This window comes from Polyodon spathula, chromosome 11 (genome assembly GCF_017654505.1).
Source record: "Polyodon spathula isolate WHYD16114869_AA chromosome 11, ASM1765450v1, whole genome shotgun sequence".
Taxonomy (NCBI): Eukaryota; Metazoa; Chordata; class Actinopteri; order Acipenseriformes; family Polyodontidae; genus Polyodon; species Polyodon spathula.
Genome location: NC_054544.1, coordinates 12,274,417 through 12,297,448, shown reverse-complemented (window position 1 = coordinate 12,297,448; position 23,032 = coordinate 12,274,417). Strand labels below are relative to the sequence as shown.

Sequence of the window (23,032 nt, the reverse complement as noted above, 5' to 3'; positions counted from 1 at the left end):
AGCTGTAATTATTACATCATACCACTGATGCCTGCTAGGAGAAATAGTCATTTCAGTGCAGTGTCATGCAAGCTATGTTTAAGTTAAGAAATAATTACATTATTTGAAGCTTTAACAGTGCACAGTTTAAAACAATAATGTTTAGGCTCTGAAATCAGCAAACATGAGCAGGTGTAATTTGTTTTCAGCTCAAAGCTTCCTACAAGTGTTATCATATGCATGCATCATATAGATAATCTATTGTTTGTTTTTGGAAACATAAATGCTCAAAGTATATTTACATTTTCATTAGGATCAATGTTGGATATCATTAAATATATATTCAGCAGAGGTGAGCATAGGAGTGGAGTCCTTGATGAGCCAATAATAGCAACTATTTTAAAAGAAGTGTTAGAAGGGTTGGATTATCTGCATAGAAATGGACAGATTCACAGGTACCATATGTTTTACTCATTTGTTATAGCATTCATTATGGTTTCAATCATGCAGACAGATACACCTAATCGTTTTCTGTAACTGTAGGGATGTGAAAGCCGGGAATATTCTTTTGGGAGAAGATGGGTCAGTGCAAATAGCTGGTAAGCAAATCTACTTAATTTAGTGAGCAGGAGACATAATACTGTAATAGGTTATTATTAAACAATGTTCCCAGCGACAGCGAGTGGGAGAAATACAGCGTGGAAAAGTACAGAGCAGTTTCGAAGCAGAAAGGAGAAATTGCAATTGCAATCAGAAAACAGAGGACAATGGGGAAACACACAGCAGCGTGTGTTTTTCTGATGCTGAAATCGGAGCAGCTGATTCAAATTCAGCGCCGTTTTGAGACACGGGCGAGGGGAGGATCATCTGAACAACGCAGTTAAGTCTTCGTGGAAAAGTACAGAGCAGTTTCGAAGCAGTTTGAAAGCAGGTTGAATGCAGATGAAACTAAACTTAAAAAAAAAGAACCTCAACATGGTCTTCAAGTCTGTGACACCTGCTTGATGTTCCGAGAAAACCCAGCGGAGCTAAACCAAGTGTGCGTAAAAACATAAACTAGTAAGTATGCTAGAAATGGAGCTGGAAGAAGTGAGACAGCAACAGGATCTTGAGGAACTGGCACACCCACAATTCATGGAAGTCTGCATCACCCCTAACAGACTTAGAAGGTCAGAACAGCTGGGTTCAGGTAGGCAGAAGCAGGGAAAAAAAGAAACTTCGTCAAACACAACCACCAGAAATCAAAACAACCAACAAATTTGAGTCACTTCAGAATTTTGATGAGCAGAACCAACAACAAGAGAATGAAAGGAACAACATCCAGGATATTGACAGTTGACCAGACAGCAAAAAGAAGGGAGGTCATGATTGCTGGGGACTCCATATTGAGAAACACAGCAAGTTCAATTCGCAGTTTGGACCCCCTTACTACAACAGTGTGCTGCCTTCCGGGAGCCTCGGTCAAGCACATCACTGAGAACGTGGACAGGCTCCTAGAACGAACAGGAGACGACCCGGTAGTAGTCGTCCACATCGGTACAAACAACATTGGAAGAGACAGACCAAAATCCCTGCAAAACAAATTCAGAGAGCTAGGAAGGAAATTAAAAGAGAAAACCAAAACTGTGGTATTTTCTGGTATACTACCCGCACCTTGCAAAGGACCATATGGACAGCTGGAAATAATTAATCAAAATGCATGGCTGAAGACGTGGTGCACACGGGAAGGCTTCACCTATCTTGATCATTGGACCACATTCTACAACGAGGACTATCTGTATAGACGGGATGGACTGCATTTAAATAACAAGGGAACTAGTCTACTTGGAGAAAAGATCCTCGAGCAGGTTCGGAAGCATTTAAACTAGAAAGGGAGAAATCAACAAAAAAACAGAAGGGAGACCACATCAAAACAAGAACAACAACTCAGGTAAGACAACCATTAAATGTATTTATCTAAATGCTAGAAGTATCAGAAACAAAATTCTAGAACTTGAAGCTACTGCACTAACAGGTAACTATGATGTGATAGGTGTTACAGAAACGTGGTTATCTGAGAGTGATGGGGACGAATATAATATTTGTGGGTATACACTGTATAGGAAAGACAGGCAGGACAGAAGAGGAGGAGGGGTAGCGCTATACATAAGAAACAGTCTTGAAGCCCAGGTGTTAAACCTGGACAAAGAAAATAAAACCGAATCAATATGGGTCAGAATAACAGACAAAAATTCAAAGGGCATAATAATAGGAGCATGCTATAGACCGCCAGATTCAGACGGTCAATAATCTGTTATACAATGACATTAGAAATGTGTGTAGCAAAGGAGAAGCCATACTAATGGGGGATTTCAACTTCCCCCAAATAAAATGGGAAAACCCGGTGGGTAGCCAAGAAATGGTGGAAATGACAAATGACTGCTTCCTAACACAATTTGTCAAGGCACCCACTAGAGGGGAGGCATGCCTTGATTTAGTCTTTTCAAATAACGAAGATAGAATAACTAAAACAGAGGTCAGAGAACCACTGGCAAACTCAGACCATAACATGGTCTCATTTGAAGTGTTTTTTAAATCCCCAAAAGTAAAGACTAAAGCTGTTTACAATTTTAGAAAAGCAAACTATGAAGGCATGAAACAGAGCCTAACAGAAGTAGATTGGAGTAAAATAGAGAAAACACCCACAGAAGAAGGATGGTTGTTCTTCAAAAATGTAGTACTAGAGGCGCAAAACAATTACATCCCTAAAGTAGACAAATCTAAATGTAAAACTAAATTGCCAAAATGGTTTAATAGATCAATTAAAAAAAATATTCAGCGAAAAAAGGCACTTTACAGAGCATTAAAAAAGGACCAAAAAGAAAGTACGCAGAAAGAGTACACAGAACTGCAAACGCAAGTCAAAAAGGAAGTTAGAAAGGCCAATAGAAATGAACATTGCTAAGGGAGCTAAAACCAATTCCAAAATGTTTTTCCAATATTACAACAGCAAGAGAACATTCAAAGAGGAGATTAAATGTTTAAGAGATACAAATGGCAAAATCGTAGAGGAAGAAAAAAAAATAGCAAATATATTAAATGATTACTTTTCACAAGTTTTTACAAAGGAAGATACTGACAACATGCCCCACATGTCATCCAGTTCCTATCCAGTTTTAAATAACTTTAGCATAACTGAGGCAGAAGTGTTAAAGGGACTAGGAGCTCTTAAAATAAACAAATCCCCTGGGCCGGATGAGATCCTCCCAGTAGTACTCAAAGAAATGAAAGAAGTAATTTACACCGCTAACCAAGATCATGCAGCAGTCTCTTGACACAGGGGTGGACAGACTGGAAAATTGCAAACGTAATACCGATCCACAAAAAGGGAAACAAAACTGAACCAGGTAACTACAGACAGTAAGCCTGACTTCTATTATATGCAAACTTATGGAAACTATAATAAGATCCAAAATGGAAAATTACCTATATGGTAACAGGGTACTGGGAGACAGTCAACATGGTTTTAGGAAAGGGAGATCGTGCCTAACTAACTTGCTTGATTTTTTTGAGGATGCAACATCGATAATGGATAATTGCAAAGCATATGACATGGTTTATTTAGATTTCCAGAAAGCTTTTGACAAAGTCCCGCACAAAAGATTAATTCTCAAACTGAACACAGTAGGGATTCAAGGAAACACATGTACATGGATTAGGGAGTGGTTAACATGTAGAAAACAGAAAGTACTGATTAGAGGAAAAACCTCAGAATGGAGTGTGGTAACCAGTGGTGTACCACAGGGATCAGTATTAGGTCCTCTGCTATTCCTAATCTACATTAATGATTTAGATTCTGGTATAGTAAGCAAACTTGTTAAATTTGCAGACGACACTGTAGGAGGAGTGGCAAACACTGTTGCAGCAGCAAAGGTCATTCAAAATGATTTAGACAAGATTCAGAACTGGGCAGACACATGGCAAATGACGTACTGCACGCAGGAAATAAAAATGTACATTATAAATATCATATGGGAGATATTGAAATTGGAGAAGGAATCTATCTAGGAGTTTTTGTTGACTCAGAAATGTCTTCATCTAGACAATGTGGGGAAGCTATAAAAAAGGCTAACAAGATGCTCGGATACATTGTGAAAAGTGTTGAATTTAAATCAAGGGAAGTAATGTTAAAACTGTACAATGCACTTGTAAGACCTCATCTTGAATATTGTGTGCAGTTCTGGTCACCTCGCTATAAAAAAGATATTGCTGCTCTAGAAAGAGTGCAAAGAAGAGCGACCAGAATTATTCCGGGCTTAAAAGGCATGTCATATGCAGACAGGCTAAAAGAATTGAATCTGTTCAGTCTTGAACAAAGAAGACTACGTGGCGACCTAATTCAAGCATTCAAAATTCTAAAAGGTATTGACAGTGTCGACCCAAGGGACTTTTTCAGCCTGAAAAAAGAAACAAGGACCAGGGGTCACAAATGGAGTTTAGAAAAAGGGGCATTCAGAACAGAAAATAGGAGACACTTTTTTACACAGAGAATTGTGAGGGTCTGGAATCAACTCCCCAGTAATGTTGTTGAAGCTGACACCCTGGGATCCTTCAAGAAGCTGCTTGATGAGATTTTGGGATCAATAAGCTACTAACAACCAAACGAGCAAGATGGGCCGAATGGCCTCCTCTCGTTTGTAAACTTTCTTATGTTCTTATGTTCTTATGTATGGGGGTGCAACAATTAATCGATGCATCGATTATTGATCATCTGTCGTTAAGTTTCCCGATTACATATTGGTGAATCGATGCATCAAATTAGAACCCAGTTTGAAGTCTCCTGTTGCCGGTTTGGCTTAAAACCTTGAGTGTCTGAAAATGCTCTTCTTTTAGTGCTAGTACGGTAGATAAACAACGTCAGCTCGTTGCTAAGATACACACTTTAGGCCTCTACATTGGCGTTGGACAAGCCAAATCTGAAGCAAGCCTATTGTGTTCTTGATTTAAAAGTACAATTTTTTTTTTTTTTTTAATCTATTAAATCTATTAAATCTACGGATGACCTTATTTTTTTTTTTTTTATCAAAGCATGTTGTGTTTGGATTATATGGCAATATTACACTGAACAAAAATGTAAACGCAACATATAAAGTGTTGGTCCCATGTTTCATAATCTGAAATAAAAGATCCTAGAAATTTTCCATACGCACAAAAAGCTTATTTCTCTCAAATTTTGTGCACAGATTTGTTATATCCCTGTTAGTGAGCATTTCTCCTTTGCCAAGATAATCCACCTGACAGGTGTGGCATATCAAGAAGCTGATTAAACAGCATGCTGTTTACACAGGTGCACCTTGTGCTGGGGACAATACAAGGCCACTCTAAAATGTGCAGTTTTGTCACACAATACAATGCCACAGATGTCTCAAGTTTTGACTGCAGGAATGTCCACCAGAGCTGTTGCCAGAGAACTGAATGTTCATTTCTCTACCATAAGCCGCCTCCAACGTTTTAGAGAATTTGGCAGTATGTCCAACCGGCCTCACAACCGCAGACCACGTGTAACCACGCCAGCCCAGGACCTCCACATCCAGCTTCTTCACCTGCGGGATCGTCTGAGACAGCCACCCGGACAGCTGATGAAACAGTGGGTTTGCACAACCGAAGAATTTCTGCACAAACTGTCAGAAACCGTCTCAGGGAGGCTCTTCTGCGAGCTCGTCGTCCTCACCAGGGTCTTGACCTGACTGCAGTTTGTCGTCATAACCGACTTCAGTGGGCAAATGCTCACATTCGATGGCCACTGGCATGCTGGAGAAGTGTGCTCTTCACGGTTTCAACTGTACCGGGCAGATGGCAGACAGCGTGTATGGCGTCGTGTGGGCGAGCTGTTTGCTGATGTCAGCGTTGTGAACAGAGTACCCCATCGTATGGGCAGGCATAAGCTACGGACAGTGACCACAATTGCATTTTGTCGATGGCAATTTGAATGCACAGAGATACCGTGACGAGATCCTGAGGCCCATTGTTGTGCCATTCATCCACTGCCATCACCTCATGTTTCAGCATGATAATGTACGGCCCCATGTCGCAAGAATCTGTACACAATTCCTGGAAGCTGAAAAGTTCTTCCATGGCCTGCATACTCACCAGACATGTCACCCATTGAGCATGTTCCAGTTCCCGCCAATATCCAGCAACTTCGCACAACCATTGAAGAGGAGTGGGACAAGATTCCACAGGCCACAATCAACAGCCTGATCAACTCTATGCGAGGGAGATGTGTCGCGCAGCATGAGGCAAATGGTGGTCACACCAGATACTGACTGGTTTTCTGATCCACGCCCCTACTTTTTTTTTTTTAAGGTATCTGTGACCAACAGATGCATATCAGTATTCCAAGTCATGTGAAATCCATAGATTAGGACCTAATGAATTTATTTCAATTGACTGATTTCCTTATATGAACTGTAACTCAGTAAAATCTTTGAAATTGTTGCATGATGCGTTTATATTTTTGTTCAGTGTATATATATATATATATATATATATATATATATATATATATATATATATATATATATAAAAGCTGAATTTAGAATGATAGTTAAATTAGTCAGTGTTTGTGAGATTAATTCAAATGTACCTTTGCTTTTGGACATAAAATACGAATAGTAATGAACAACCATAGTTCAGATAGAAATGACTTCTGTTAAAATATAGCATTTTTTTAAAAATTATTATTACAATTTTAAAGGGACATCTGAAAAAAAAAAAAAAAAGTAACCAGGGTGTGGCGGTTTATGTGATATACACACTTCTGACGTGTTGAAAACTTAAAAAAAAAAAATAAAATAAAACGACAGAACACTAGTATAGTGTATGTACACGGTTGCTTTGTATAACCACTTTCAGTGAATAGTTTTTTCTTGGGTGGTCAAAACTTAAAATACATTAGAATGTGAACGGGTTCAATTTAAACAATGTCTTACTTTTATAGATTTTGGAGTTAGCGCATTCTTAGCAACAGGAGGCGATGTTACAAGAAACAAAGTTAGAAAGACCTTTGTTGGCACTCCATGTTGGATGGCACCTGAAGTTATGGAGCAGGTGAAGTAGTTTTGCTACCCTAAGTCATAACAACAATAATGCTTTTAAATAATGTGAAACGCTAATATTAAATTGGACTGTTTACTGTAAACAGGTACGAGGTTATGACTTCAAAGCGGATATTTGGAGTTTTGGGATTACAGCTATTGAATTAGCTACAGGTTCTGCGCCTTATCACAGATATCCACCCATGAAGGTAAAAAAAGAAAAAACTTGAGACAAAGGATTCTTTGTTATAAAGTCAAACATGAAAGATTTCTTGTTTATATTAATAACTGGATGTAACGGAAACTGTTTTGCTTTGCAGGTTTTAATGCTGACCCTACAGAATGATCCTCCTATTCTGGATACAGGTGTGGAGGATAAAGAAATGTTAAAAAAATATGGAAAGTCTTTTAGGAAGCTAATAACACTGTGCCTTCAGAAAGACCCTACCAAAAGGTTCACAGTTTTTTTTTTTTTTTTTAAACTAATGGCCTGAAAACAAAGATGTATATTACTGTGTATGCAACTGATGTGGTTAAATGGGGATTTTAATATCTGTGCACATTGCACAAATTGATCTTGTGTGTAAGTTGTCTGCTTCCACTCTGCATATGAAATGATGTGTGCTACAGAGCTCAAGTATACTGTAAGAGTCCTCAAGACTTGGGTATCATGTTCACAGAAGTGGTAGTAAATTAACCTCCTGTACGAGGTTGCATGGCTAAAGTGCTCAATCACAGTTGCATTATTTTAGGTTTCATTTATCACATTCTTATGACTTCTTCATGCTCAGACATTTAACAAACTCTCAGAATGTATCTGAATATATAATGAATTATATTTGATTATGCTTAACACATTCCTGTACAGTTTACCATCTGATTTTTTTTTTCTAGGCCTACAGCAACAGAACTTTTGAAATGCAAATTCTTCCAAAAAGCTAAGGTACAACCTGCTGTTTCCAGAGGGTTAAATTGTACATACTCTTGTGTCTTTTTAGGTAATTGCTTCAATTATTTTGTATCTTTCAGAATAGAGAGTATCTGATTGAAAAACTCCTACACAAAGCACCGAATATAGCCCAAAGAGCAAAAAAGGTAACTATGACTGTCGTTCCTTTTTTTATCTGTGTGTATTGTAACAGAGACGCTCGCGACACAGGCTCATTCGGGTTCTTTTCCCTTCCAAACACTACCCAACACACAGGATTGAAAGAAAAACGCTGACGCGCACTTTTAATAAATACAAAATAGACGAAAACAAAACACCTAGCTCCTTCAGAGCTCTTACTAAACATTTGTAGGTTCCCAGCCTCACTCGCAGGATGGCTAAGCCATTTACCGGACAAATCACACAGTTTAAGACCAAACAAAAAGGCTTCACACAGTACCTTTTACTACGATTAAGCCAGCTATCAAACAGGCTCTCTACACAGCAACCGCCCTGAGTGAGCTGGCTGCTCTCCTTTTAATACCCTGCACTGGGCTCTAATTTACAATTATAGCCAGGTGCAGGTGATAATCAATAATAAAACAATTAATGTGTTAGGTCTGGGAGGATATTAACTCCCTCCCTGCTGTGTTACAGTATGTAACATCATTTTTCACAAGAGTGCGATGGAAATCACAGTTTGTCTGGTTTGTAAGCTAATGTATTTATAGAGATAAATATTCATATAGATATTGTATTGTGCTTGACTGAGGGAGTTTAGAAAACATCATTATGACAGTACAAAGCTGTTTTTAATAAATAATGATATCCACAGACAAACACAAACTAAAAGCCTTTTTACACAGTTATGCTTTTCTTCTTTTTTGAATGCATAAAGCTAGTTTATATTCACAATAAAGCATTCCTTTAAGAAGAGTAATTTTCAGGCAATGGAGAAAAAGAAACATGCTTGTTTAGTTCATTATGATATGCTAAGGTATTACAAGGCTGGTCTGTTGTACAGATATGCTTTCAGTAAAAAAAGTTCCATAGCTTGCACTTAACACAGATACTTCCTAATAGTTTAACAATCTACAGAATTTTAATTTTAAACCTACACAACAAATGCTTATTCTGTTGTAACATGCTACCCATCCTTCACATATTTCTCTAAAGTATATATGTATTTTTCTGTATTGTGCCTACAAACACCTACAGTAAATTTAAATGGTAAAAGTACTCTTGCATCCTTAGGGAGTGGTAAACCTCTATGATACCTGTAAATATCTCATGTATTTCAGGGAAGCTGTTTCCTAGTTTGGGCTACTATTTACAGTTAATCAAGTCTGGCCAAAGTAAGCCCATAAACCTTTTATCTACTGTGGATTGTTTACTTAAAGTAAACTAATGTAAAAAAAAAAAAAATTGTTGCATCTAATAAAGATGACAATATTCTTATCTTGTCGTTTTATGTTGATATTTGTTTTCCAGTTTTTAATTTGATTTAGTCAAAGTATAAATGACTTTAAGGCCCAGTCTTTCTATGGAGACCTAGTTTCAGAATATAATTTAAATTTGTACGATGCAGAACTCTAATCTCTATGTGCCACTGTGAATGTCCAGCAGTACTGTTCAAAACATTAAAGACATTTTTTTTTTCAAGTGAATGATAAATTATCTTGGCTTTAACTTCTTAAGCTGGGGTACAACTGGACTGAATACATCTAGTATAAAATAAGGATTTCCTATTCCCCTTTTTTCCTTTGCCATTAAATCAGGTTTTGAATAATACTTCAATGGCAAATGAATGTTTTCATGCAGGTGAAATACAGATGAACCCGTTTTATATCATGATTGCCATGCAGGCATAGTTTATGATATAAAGCGGGTCATGAAATAAACCAGGTTTCATGTTTGCCTATGACAGCCTATTACGAATACAAGAAGAAAAAAAAGAACGAAAACTAACGGTGAATTCAAGAGCAGTGTTTTAATACTGTACATTTAGTCGTTCTTTACATTTAAACACATGCATATAGTTTACTACAGGACAAATACGTTTTGTATCATGAATTGGAACAAAACAGTTTGTGTCATTTTCTAAAAAAGGCATGAATTGTCAACTGATGAGAGCTATCAATTAGGCGTTGCACTTGGTGTTTTTTTTGTGTGCATTTGTATAAGACTGACAGTTAAAGAAGAAATGTGTCGACATTGGCGTTTTGTAACTGAACTGTGTCCTGTTAAGACCGCCCACACAGCATTTGAGGCTGCACAAAGTGTCAATTTATCAGACGAGATGATTATTGGTTGTTAGTTGTGTTGGAAATTAATTATATCCTCCTGTGGTTACTTAGTAAAGCCTGGCCATGCAGCATTTGACAGGCTGCACAAAGCGTGACAATAAGCAGGTTTGTGAGATGATATTAAGAGAGGTCATTTCTCAAAGAACCTGTAGTACATGGTGAGTGGCTTTTGAAAAAAAGTGATAGTAAACGGGGTGTGATATTAAGCAAGGTTATATAAAATGGGTTAATCTGTAATTTGTTTAAAACACAGAAAACACTTTCCATGTTTTACGTCCAGCAGAGAGCAGTGTTGAATCTAATATGGTTCTGTGGCAGAGCAAAGCTCTGCCCTTTAAATTGGCAGGGATGGGGTTAACTTCCCCTACCTGCCTGGGTTTATTATGTTCAGGTGGCTGGGGTTGATTAGTTGATTAGGTTGATTAACGATCAATCAGTGCCCAGCCACCTGATATAAAAGGAGGCCTCTGCTTCTCATTTGGAGAGAGGGAGCTGAGGAAGCAGGTTGGGGTTTTTTTGGTTGCTTGGAAAGTTTGAATCCAGTGAAGGCATTGCCCAGCCTGGAAATTGTTATTTTTGTAAGTTTTGCTTTTTGTCTTTCTTTGTGTTGAAATTGTTTTGTTTTGGCCCTTGTGCCCTTTCATTTTTGTGTTTATTTATAATAAGAGTTATTTTTTTGAACTGCAGTCTGTCTCTGGGCCTCTATCCACTCGCCAGCCTGCCACAGATTCATTTATGAGCTTCACTGCAGTGCCCATTTACCAAAGATGATCAAATTTAAAAAAAGCATAGCACTTAATAAGACTGCTTCAGAATGAATACCTCTCAATAATGTGAAAAGAAAAACCATTGAGGTGTGCAAGCTCAGAAAGTGACTTTCTTATAACAATTATAAACACATTTTGTGATCTACTGTACATAATGCTAAACATTTGGGAACTTTGAATAGAAGGCAGTGCAAATTAATATTCGTATTCTTTCTTTGAGGGATGGTGTCTTTTTTTGTGATCTTCCGTGACATTTTTTGAGTCACTAATTAAACAGATTTTTTGTAGATGTGCGTTATATTACATTTTCAGTGTCAGCCATATGGTATAGATGATCTATCTCTGTTGAATGCTGCTCTTGTCTAGTTTGTGGTATCATTTCAAATGCTCTGTTTCTTGTAATAACGCAAAATCATTGATTTAAATTAAAAGTATAGCGCTGCTGTATAGATTGTATCATGTATATTAATCACCCTCAAATGCTATATCTATTGCATTGCAAAAATATTGCAGATTTTATTATGGCCTTCCGTTTGTAAAGGAAGAGGCGCATGAGTAATTGTTATCTAATTTTTGTTATCCGTGCATATTTTCAAAAGTGATATTACCTTTGTATTTGTTTTAGCTCCCCAGAAATATAAACTTGCCAAAACAGTGCCTTTTACAATTAACTGTAGTATTATATTTTCCATTATGAAACTGCTTCTCTCAACATTATTTTAAATGCTATATGTATATATTTATAATCAGGTTTAATTTGTTATTTAAAACCTGCCAAGCCAATTGTGCAACTTACTTTTTCTGGAGCTACCACTTTAATCATACTCCCGCTTTGCTACTGCTGTTGTGTTTTTGTGTAACAAATTGGAAAACAACAAAACATTAATCATCATCCAGGGTGCCTATGGATAATCATGCCCAGCTTTGAGCATACTCTCAGATGTGAAATCAAGCTTGCAGGAATGTCTGTAAGATGGCCTGATGCTTTTTTGTTTTGCTCAAGGAACCTGAGCAGAACCCTGGGAAAACAAGCATGGTGTCAGGTTCTGAGAGAGAACAGGATGGAAACAGAAGGGTATTTGTTTTTTGACTTAGCCATTAGCTGCTGGGAGCTTCTTTTTAGGCTGCTCTGAGGTGCCCGTTGAAGGTGTCTGTGTTTTTTTTTGTTTTGTGTGTGTGTTGCTTGCATGCTTTCTGTAGGCATTGCACTGCCAAGTTTGTTTGAATAAAGCAAATGAATGCAAAACATCCAGAGTTATTTGAAAAAAAAATCATATATATATATATATATATATATATATATATATATATATATATATATATATATATATATATATATATATATATATATATATATATATATATATATATATATATATATATATTAGTTATTGACATTTATTTTGTTTTCAAAAAGGACACCGTCACACCCTTATTTGGACTACTTTGGAAAATATGTAGATGGTTGCCTGGTTTCAGAAAACCTTTTTGAGAGGTGAATAAATAACACCTCATTTTGGTGTGTAATTGAAAAGGTTAGAAGAGTCCCTGGGTCCAGTGGTCATCTTCATAAGACCGAGGATGGAGACTGGGAGTGGAGTGATGATGAGTTGGATGAAAGGAGTGAAGAGGGAAAAGCAGCAGTCAATCAAGGAAGGGTAGGTAACAATTAAAAACAAGGATGGGTACAGTGGCAGCCAAATATCAGCAGTTTACCATGTTTACTGCAGAGTTCAAATGGGAAGGGCAATTCAACTGAAACCTAGTCATATCGTTACCTCACAATCATGAGCATGCAAATGAGGTTGATCTGTAATATATATATACCGTATTACTTCAATTTGGCGCCGCCCTTGAATTAAAGACGCTCTCATATTGACGCCGCAGTCATATATCAGCTTTATAATAGAGGCCGCCCTTGAATAAACGCTGCATTCAATAAAGAAACATTAAGGTATTTTTTTCTCCCCCTACTAAAAAAAAAAACACACACACTATGTACATGGAACTCCCCCAAAGAGATGGGAGCCTCAATCTAGCACGTCAATTACAAACTAATGTACACACACATAGTAAGCACATTGTATTTTATGGTAGTACAGTTCTGAAAGAAAATGCAAGATAAACTACGTACAGAACTGCAATCCTTCTGAAGTTCATATAGGTGGTTTTGTTGTTTTGTTTTTAATTCAATTGTAATTCCCATACTCCGTCCCGTACAAATAAAAATAATGTGGTTACAATCTATGAGAAGGTTTAGTTTCGGTTTCTCTTGCTGAAGAATTACAAACAAGCAAGTTACAGTGAGAAAGAAAACAACCGAGTAGAATATACAGTAGTTTTTACAGAAAGCAAGCTGATATTCTGAGGTAATATTCTGCAGAAAAACATCTACATCGCACTCTTGGACTTAACTCCCACGCTAGCATTGCCCTGCCCCTTACCAACCAATACACACTCCTGATTCGCTGATACAGTACTCCCTGACCTTCCAACTCCCACCTAATAGGCTCTCGGTAACTGTCACCGATAAATGTACTGTGGTAAAAGGTTAGCCACACACGCTGCTGCGTACAGGTAGGCTACCGTATTACAGAAAAGAAGCAACCGCGATACTTCTGAAAGTTCATAAATCATGTAAGAAAATATTGCTGCGCTTGAAAATCGTAGTGTTATTAATAAAGGTCGTCTTCATATAACGGCCGCCCTCTTAAGCGCCACTGTCATTTTGATCAATTTAAAACAAACGCCGCGGCACCAAATTGAAGTAATACGGTACATATATATACCGCTAGGGAGCCCAATCATGGCTGATCCTCAGCTAGCATCGCATGATAATATAAATATAAGTTTATATAAAATAATGTTAATTAGAATTAATATAGATTTAAAGATATAAGTAAAAATGATGTCACAATATATAGAACACTATTATATCATGTAAGGATAAATCATGGATTTGAATATAAAAAAATTACAAGTAGTTGTCATGCCGTCAAACACCTATAAATACCTCCAATGTTTTGATTCAAACACAGGCTCCCTTGAGAAAGATATGTACAACATATCGAAACGTTGGGCAGCTGGCTCTTTGAGCCATATATATATAGGTTCAGCTATACCAACTATAAACTTAACAATAACAAACCAAGTTCTCCATCTTGTAGACACATTTAGGGGCACATTTTGTCTGTACATTTATTACAAATAAAATGTTAGATATACGAAAAAGGAATTGTAAAAAAAAAAGTAGTAGTGTAGTATATAATATATTTTCTACAGTATGTATTTTGTTTATAGCGTTTACTGCAGTATGTATTTTGATATGATGTGTATTTACTAATAGAGAATGACTGGGTGGGATAACTGTTCATCATTCTACCCCACAAGAAATGGGCTTCTGCAATGGTAACTGTCGAGACTGCTGGCACATTTAATGTTTTAACAGTCTTGCTAGTTAGAAAAGGCACTTTTTCAAAAAAGGATGTTTACTGTTCAATTAAGGCAGCTGCATGATTTGTGAAATGTCGTTTATGCTTTACATTTAATCATGCAATGCTATTTTTCAGTCACGAAGGTTAAGAAAAGAAAATGAAGAGGTAAATAAGTTTTCAGAGTTGCTTTCTGTTGTGTTGATGTATGCACTGATAATTGTAAACTGTCTGGCTGTATCGTTGGTAACATTTTTTTTATTTATTTTTGGTCACCAGCAATTAATAATATCAAAGTAGTGCCTAAAGTAGTATTAATTAATTGACTATTGATATTGTGCTGTAATCTGCATAAAATTCATAGTCTTCTTAGATTTAATTTTGTTTAATATTAATAATTATTTTGTTAGTCTTATGTTGGTCTAATAAATTAACATCCATGTATAAAACATGTATTTAATTAAGAAAAGGGCTTGTAACTAGAAGGCCCCCGGTTCAAATCTCCACTCATTCGCTGTCTCACTGTATGACCCTGAGCAAGTCACTTAACCTTCACACACCCTAGTCTCTAAGTCGCCTTGGATAAAGATGTCTGCTAATTTAATAATCATAAATGAAAACAGATTATATAATATAACTAAGTAGTTAAGTGTATTGTAATATTTGTTGTAATATAAATTGGTTTGTGTATTTGAGCTACAATTCCTGTTTGTCATTTGCATAACCAATTAATAAATCTTTCACAGCATGCATGGGCCATTGAATTAAGATTTTAGTAAATCTGTTAAAACCCCCAGTGGTTTAATTTGTAAAGTTCGATTAATTGCTTAGATAAGCCGAGTAACAATATGCTAATTACTACCTTTTTATAATGAAAGTAATTTAGTTTGAAACCCTTTTTTTTTCCATAGAATGTTGTAAATGCCAGCAGTGATCCTATGCAGGAGCTGTCCACTGAGGCACCTCAGGTGTGTTTTAGAACTGTTACTCTCCAAATGCAGCTTTGCATATGTATGTGGTTTGCTACAGGCCAAATATACTTTAGTGGACAGCATACAGTAGTGTGTCTAATCTTCTAATTGAATGAAGTGAATTTGTATGGATGTAAGTTATTTCTAAGGTTTGGATAAAATCAGGAGCCTGCAATTTTTTTTTTAAACCTGCTGTACCATAATAATGGTTTAATTTATTTTCTAATTTATGCCACCAGTTCAGTTTACTGATATATCTGATAAAACTGAATGGAGAAATGTGTTTCTTGCATTTTAAAGGTGCACCCTCTTGAGACTTCTCAATACAGCCAAGGGCCATTTGCTATAAATATGGTTTTACGATTGAGGTAAGCAAGATTTTGCAGCAGCAATTTAATTTTATTATTAAAGTAAATAGACCTCATTATTTTGCAAGTCTTTGCTAATACACAGTTGTCATGCTCATAAGGATTTTTTTTTTTTTAATTCACGGATGTCCTGTATCAAGGGAAGAATCTTTATCAAGCTACACTTCACGCTGCAGTGTTTTTTTTTTTTTTCTCTCAGAGAAGTGGAACTGGGAGGCGATACAGTGGGAGCATATTTTACTACACCTGGATTGTTTAATTTTTTTTTAAATAGGTACTATACAGGGACATCAAACAGGGCTGATTTCATTAACAGACAGATAGCTGTTAGAATTCCTTGCATTACATTTAAATTGTTTTTCAAGCAAGTTCTGTCCTAATACAAAATAAAAATAACAATACATTTGAAAAAAAGGCATTGTAACACACCACCCTACAGTAAGTAACATATGTTGGTAATAGAAAAAAATATATCCTCTGCATAGCCATGAAAAACCTCAATCACAGACAATAGGACAGGCAGCAGACTGTTTTTGTAATTTGAAAGCAAAAGATGAGTATTCCTGGAAAAGCAGCTCTAGATTGATATGATAACTACTTTCTTTAAGCCTGTCTGCAGGCATTTATCCATGCTGCAGAAATGACTTAGAATTTAGAGACTGATCGGTAAATGTTGAAATTGTTTTAACCTTACGATGTATTCATTTTACTTGACTCATTAAAAAGTTTTTGTGCCAAGTCTAAGTTGTAAAAGTTGGCTAAATTCAGGACAGAGCTACGCTAATTCAAACAGTACTGCTTCTGATACTTGTTTTATAACTTTAAAATGTCTGAAATAATTTAATTTCTATTGTTGTGATTTGCATGAGAACAAGTTTAGTGAAGAAATGCCAGTCACCAATCTGTCTGCCCCTGACTTATCCAAACAGCCTGCAGCCCTTTCATTAATACCAGTAACGTCAGGAAACAACAGAGAGGCTGCAAATTGACAGGCTAAAGGTTCTATCTAAAAACATGGTTGCAAAGAGGGCATAAACATGATTTGAAATTAATCTGCGTCAAAGCATAGTCTGTTGACAATATCATAAAGATCTGCCAGGTAAAATACACCCTGAATTAACTGGTATAATAAATATAATGTACAACTTGTATTGCTATTTATTACAAAAATGTACTTGTGCTATAAAGAGAATACTGAGTGATCGTTCGTGGTATGTTTCTTATTTGCTTTAGGCGGATGAGGTTGTATAAATCACTCGCCCCTGTGTTGCAAATAAAAACCATAAGCCACGATCATTCAATATCCTCTCTATGGAAAAACGTATTGGTTTATGTACATGTGTTCAATTTTGCTATGTTTATTTATGTAATACAAATATGGACTTGAGTTGAGGCTTATAAGGCAAAACTATTGGCCACGAGAGTTATATGGTGTCAGAAACAAAGATGTTTGTGTACACCCCTTTTTAATTACGGAACCACAGGCTAGGGAAGGCTTTCCACTATTAAGTTGTTTTGCACTCTCTCCTCAGCCTAGACTCTTTCTCTTGTATCTTTCATTTTTCACCCTTTTTATGAAATGACCATGAACTGTGATTTTCCCATGCTAATAATGTACTTGAAGCAGACCATATTGCTTGCCTAGAGCTATACTGCAAAATTTATATTGCATCCCAGAGCTGAAAAGCTGAATTTAGAACTAGCCTTGTACTGGGATTTGCTCTGTATATTCTTGTAACATAAGAAATACTTTTAAAGAAAATGTTTTCATAATAAAACAACTTTATAAAGTACGTATGGTACACTAGCATACTTTGAGACTTACTGATTGGTCACAATGACCCTGGCCCTTTCCGGGATTGCATGCCTTAGTGTGTTGACATAAAGGACTGTTTGACATAGGAGTCTGCGTTCCCTTCTTGTAAGCACTTGCATATTTTTGGTATTTGTTGCTGTGTGTGAAAGAACCAGAGAAGATATTTTTATCCTTTTTACAATTTTGTCATTGATCCAGAGCTTTGCAGATTTTGAAAGAAAATAGGTTTTATTGATTTGACAGATATTAGCAGTAGAATCTGTATTTTGACTTGAAGCCTTTGAAGAAGAGACAAATACAGTAAATCCTTGTTTATTAAAGTGAGTTTGGTGTGGGTGTATGTTTGTGGCTCTGTTGTGCTGGTTGTACAGGAAACTATACAATGTTATTTTGGTCAGTACAGTTTGAGCCGTTCCAAAATTAAACTCAGCACGATGTTATTCAGTGCCATAGAAATTATTCCACACATTGATGCATCCTTCAGGCCCTGTTGTATTAATACATAACCTTTTTAATGCATTCAAATATTTCAGATATCTAAGCTAAACTAAGCTGGTACAAAAATGAGATGACATGCTTGTAAAGTGTTTTTTAAGTGATCAATGATATCTTTCGAGGCATCTGGTTACATTGGCTACATCTGAGCAAGAGAACTATCTAATTTAATTTTGGGTGGAATACCAAGAGACCAATTGTAATGTGGGGCTCAAAGTCTGGGAACAAGTAGTGTATTCTCAAAGGAGGGTTGAAGTAATATTGTGGAAAGATTTGTCTACTTGACTAAAGTTTCTTTAAATAAGTAGCAGCTGATCAAATCAGTTGCCATTTTAAACAAGTTTGGAATTGCTGTGCTAGCAGGGTTTTTCTATAAAGCTCCATGCATATATAAATATGTATATTTTCTCTTAAACTTGCTTCAAAAATGTTTTAAGGTATCAAATGTAATCTTTTTTTTTATTGCTTCTGTTGCCGAGGGAAACCCTAACTACAGTACGATTATGGGCAGAAAGAACACTTCCCACGATTTCCTGAATACATAAATCTTAAATTTATATTGCTGTCAGTTGATATGTACTAAAGCCAAGCAATTCATTTTTTTTATATTCTGTTGTATTGCCTTCAAAGCTTTTTCATTACGAAGACTGCATTGAAAGGATAGAGTGCATTATCAGTTGCTTGTAGGACATCTCACCTGGTTATGAAGAATTTGGTTGTGGTTCTTGCATATCCTGCATAGTAACGCCTTGTTATGCCACTTCTAAACTATCAAGGTACTAACTTTTCTAAGATGGCTATTGGCAAAACTGTGACTCTCTTGTAAGTCTGTCCTGGACCTTTTTATAAACATTTGCAACCCAATATTGGCAACTAAGTTACCTGTTTTTCATTTTCATTATATTCAAAGAGTGAATTCCTGTGTACCCCTTTGCATTTGCAATAAGTTAATAACGGTTGCTGTACTTGTCCCTTAGGAATGCCAGAAAGGAATTGAATGATATACGTTTTGAATTTACACCAGGAAGAGGTATGTTAACAGTATACGTTTACTTACATTTACAAAGTTTGTTCATATTCTATGCTATACATAGTCTTTAATTGATCGTATAAAACCAACTTTATTTTCAAGCATCCTTTATGTGAGCAGGTGTTTTTTTTTAATATTGGTTAAAGTTTTCCATTGTATGCATACAATTACTGGTATATAAATCATGTTTATTGCAATGGATTGTCATGTCTAGTTGTCATGTGTTTTATTTATGTACCATATCAAACGCTCTGTTGAGGTAAACAACTTACCTATGTTATTATGATACTTCATCCTAGAAAACAAAACAAAAAACCTAAAATTAAAGAAACTGTCATGTCTGTAAAGCTGTTTTAATGTTTAATTTCCCCTTTTCTATAAAGATACAGCAGATGGTGTGTCTCAGGAGCTGTTCTCTGCTGGCCTTGTGGATGGACATGATGTAGTTATCGGTAACTTAATGTTACAGTTCACATTTAGATTTGATCATAAACTGGAAAATGATTTGGTTAAGTTTGTCTATATGTACATGTTGTACGCAGTTCAGAGAAACGGGACAGTAAAATGTGTCACATTTACTCATTAGTTCATGCCACACCATCTGTTGTTTGTTAATCTCTGTGCCCCTTGGAGCTCTGCAGTAGGTTATAAATCTTTAGCTATTACTGTTTTTTTTTTTTTTTTTTTTTTTTTAATTTAGTAGTCGCCAATTATTTTTTGTATTTTCTCCCAATTTAGAATATCCAATTATTTTTAGGCTGAGCTCACCATTACCACCCCCGTGCTGACTCGGGAGCGGCGAAGACAAACACACGCTGTCCTCCGAAGTGTGTGCCGTCAGCCGACCGTTTCTTTACACACTGCAGACTCACCATGCAGCCAGCCAGTTGTGTGCTGCCCTCTGAAAAGCTATTACTGTTTTTTGACATTCTTCACAGAATGTTGGGAATTTTGTAGTCTACCTAAACAGCACCAGATCTAGATTCCACCACTTTTTAAACCATTTATAAAGATCACAATGTCCTAAAAACGAAACATCGTATAGCGTATGTTGGTCACTATTTAGTTTATTTCTGTAAAAAAATAGTAATTGAAAACACCACATTTTGATGTGAATGAAGCTGCAGAGCAATGGTTTGCAATTCTTTAATATATACTGTGTGTGTGTCTCTCTCTCTCTATATATATATATATATATATATATATATATATATATATATATATATATATATATATATATATATATATATATATATATATATATTTAAAACTGTCTACAGTCATATCAAAACTGCTATTTAAACAACAACCTTTCAATTTTCGTTTTTCATTTCACAGTTGCTGCTAACTTACAGAAGATTGTAGATGACCCAAACACTTACACAATCTTGACTTTCAAACTGGTGAGTAGCTTGCTATTCTACTTAAAGTGAGCATGTGTAAAGCCGAAGATTAATGTCTGAATCAGTCTTCAGTTCTTCTATACCCTATTGTATGTCTAATTTGCTTAAGTGGCCACAACTTCATAATAAATTCCGACTGAATCACACAGAATATCACCTGCATATCTTATGCACTTCCTGAGTTGTGATGTAATTCATTTTTAATTTAGCCTTGTTAATTCAAGTGGATTTAATTATTCATTCCATGTTCCTCTGTAACAAGTGATGTTGATCACATGTATAAAGCATGCATTCATACTCACCCACCAGGGGATTGTGAGAAGTGTTAATCCATGCATGAATGCTTCTACTGTACATGTAACCAAGGTTTTAAAATGCATTTTCTTACCTCCTTTTAGCATTACATCTCACTTGATTATCACTGGACTATTTTGTTGCCTCTGCCCAATAGTATGATTCGTTGTATGCAGCAATATAATTAATGAATGGCTAGATATTAAGAGTATATTAAGAAAGATGTGAGCATTTAAAGTTTGACTATAAATTATATCCCAGAAATGAGAGTTTTGCAAAGGCAGTTGCTGAGATTATTTCCCCTCAATTCTGCCTTGAGAAAAAAAAGTTGTATCTGTGAGTCAAATTTAATCAATTTTTTTTTTCCTCTGGAGGACGAGTTGTGAATAATTATGCAAGTGTGAAATTCAAACAATACGTTTTCAACAATTCACAATTGGAAAAAAAAAAAAAAAAAAACATGAATAGATACTGTTGCTAAATGTGCAAAACATTTATTATGTCCTTATTAAATATGTATCAAAAAATAAATACGATGTCTGCAGCTACAAAAACGCCACCATAGGATGCTGTTATCCCAGATAAGTTGAAACAGCATTTACGTTATCTGGGGAGTGGGTGAAAGCCGGGTGTAGACAAAACTGCCCGGATGGGGCTCTAATACACTGTGAAAGGTCTTAAACTGTACCAAACGATAACTCGGCCTCTATATATTAAAAGCTAGATTACTGGATGAATTCATACTTCTTTAATCATGTGATATAATTACTCATTGATTTACTGCCCAGTCCAGAGAGGCTTGTCTTGGTTTGGAAGCATTTTAATGTATTAAAAAAAATATGAAAACTCGTATAGCAATAATTGTTTTTAATCTGTAGACATTAGCGACTGAGTAAATGCATTGTATATTTTTATTTTTATATGTTTCACATTGTTTTGTGCCAAATCTTTTTTCTTTTTTGTCAGCTGTTATAATCTCCTCTTCATTAAAGTTGTATCTTTGTGCTTTTGAACACTGCACCATTGTCCCACCGTACGCAAATACACCTGCATCAGTTGGGTATAGTCTGAGTTGTGATTAATTTTCTGTTTAGATTTATTTAAATGTATTCATTTACACAGCCTATGAGCAATATCCCAGCTTCTCTTTTAAATTTCACGGACTTGTGAATATATGCAAGACATTTGTAATACAAGGAGAGTTGCATAAAAGTTTCAAACATTGGTAACATATTTGGCCCAGTGTTTCTGCTCGACCAAATACATTGCTTGTTTCACGTTCCCTTACGAGCCCTGGATTATATATATATATATATATATATATATATATACCCGAGCTGAAGAAAATCAACTGAAGACATAACCTAACTCAAGCAGTGGGCAGCAACGTCAGTGCATGTCGGTCTTCCAATTAAAGCTACAGTACCACATTAGCTGTGCAGTTCGCAAGACTACCATCATTTTTGCTGTATTCAGAATAAAATAACACATCAAATAGCAACCTAAATATTCTACATGTGTTCAATTCTAACAAATAATAACATTAATAAAATGATCTGAATAGTGCAACTGGTCCAGAATGCTGTTGCTACAACAGTACAAAACAAACTGAACATACTGCCTCTGTCTTTGAAACTTTGCATTCGATTCAAATATCTGGCTATTTTTAAGATTCTTCTATTTACCATCAAGCTGACTGGGGAACTGGTCCTAAATATTTATAAAAAAAAAAATCTCCCTATTACCAAAAGCTAGGAAAAGCAAATGTGTTTTTAGCAGTGCTTTACATTTCTGAAGAGAATGAGAGCCTCTTGCCACTAGTGTCAACTGTTTCAAAGTGTCAAAGTTTTGGAGCACTAGTGGAGAAACTCCAACCTCCCAGTGACACACCTGGTTAAGGGAACAGCCAGCAACTCTGAGCTTGAAGAGTGCAGCTGATGCCTAAGGATGTAGAGATGCAGCCAATTCTATACATATTTAGGGCCAGTTCCCTAGACTGCCTTGAAGGTCAACAGAAGAATCTTAAAAATAACCCGATATTGGAAAGGTATTCAATGCAAAGTGGTACTGTAGCTTTAATTGGAAGACTGACGTGCACTGTGACGTTGCTGCTCACTGCTTGGGTTAGGTTGTGTCTTCGGATGATCTTCTTCAGATTGGGATCGGGT

The 23,032-nt window shown here is 36.1% G+C and overlaps 1 protein-coding gene across 2 annotated transcripts in view; it reads left to right on the top strand.

Annotated features, from left to right (window-relative positions):
* LOC121322689 (STE20/SPS1-related proline-alanine-rich protein kinase-like) overlaps nt 1–23,032 on the top strand; it is a 28,605-nt gene that overhangs the window by 3,733 nt on the left and 1,840 nt on the right. Inside the window, exons 4-18 of one of the 2 annotated variants that reach the window (XM_041262891.1) lie at nt 293–434; nt 523–578; nt 6,959–7,068; nt 7,163–7,264; nt 7,376–7,509; nt 7,950–7,998; nt 8,085–8,150; nt 12,060–12,131; nt 12,592–12,714; nt 14,626–14,655; nt 15,399–15,455; nt 15,759–15,826; nt 19,115–19,167; nt 19,551–19,619; nt 20,506–20,570. In XM_041262891.1, the coding sequence (XP_041118825.1) occupies nt 293–434; nt 523–578; nt 6,959–7,068; nt 7,163–7,264; nt 7,376–7,509; nt 7,950–7,998; nt 8,085–8,150; nt 12,060–12,131; nt 12,592–12,714; nt 14,626–14,655; nt 15,399–15,455; nt 15,759–15,826; nt 19,115–19,167; nt 19,551–19,619; nt 20,506–20,570 (1,196 nt within the window). The remainder of the gene's footprint in view (nt 1–292; nt 435–522; nt 579–6,958; nt 7,069–7,162; nt 7,265–7,375; nt 7,510–7,949; nt 7,999–8,084; nt 8,151–12,059; nt 12,132–12,591; nt 12,715–14,625; nt 14,656–15,398; nt 15,456–15,758; nt 15,827–19,114; nt 19,168–19,550; nt 19,620–20,505; nt 20,571–23,032) is intronic. The other variant, XM_041262892.1, reaches the window with a different exon arrangement.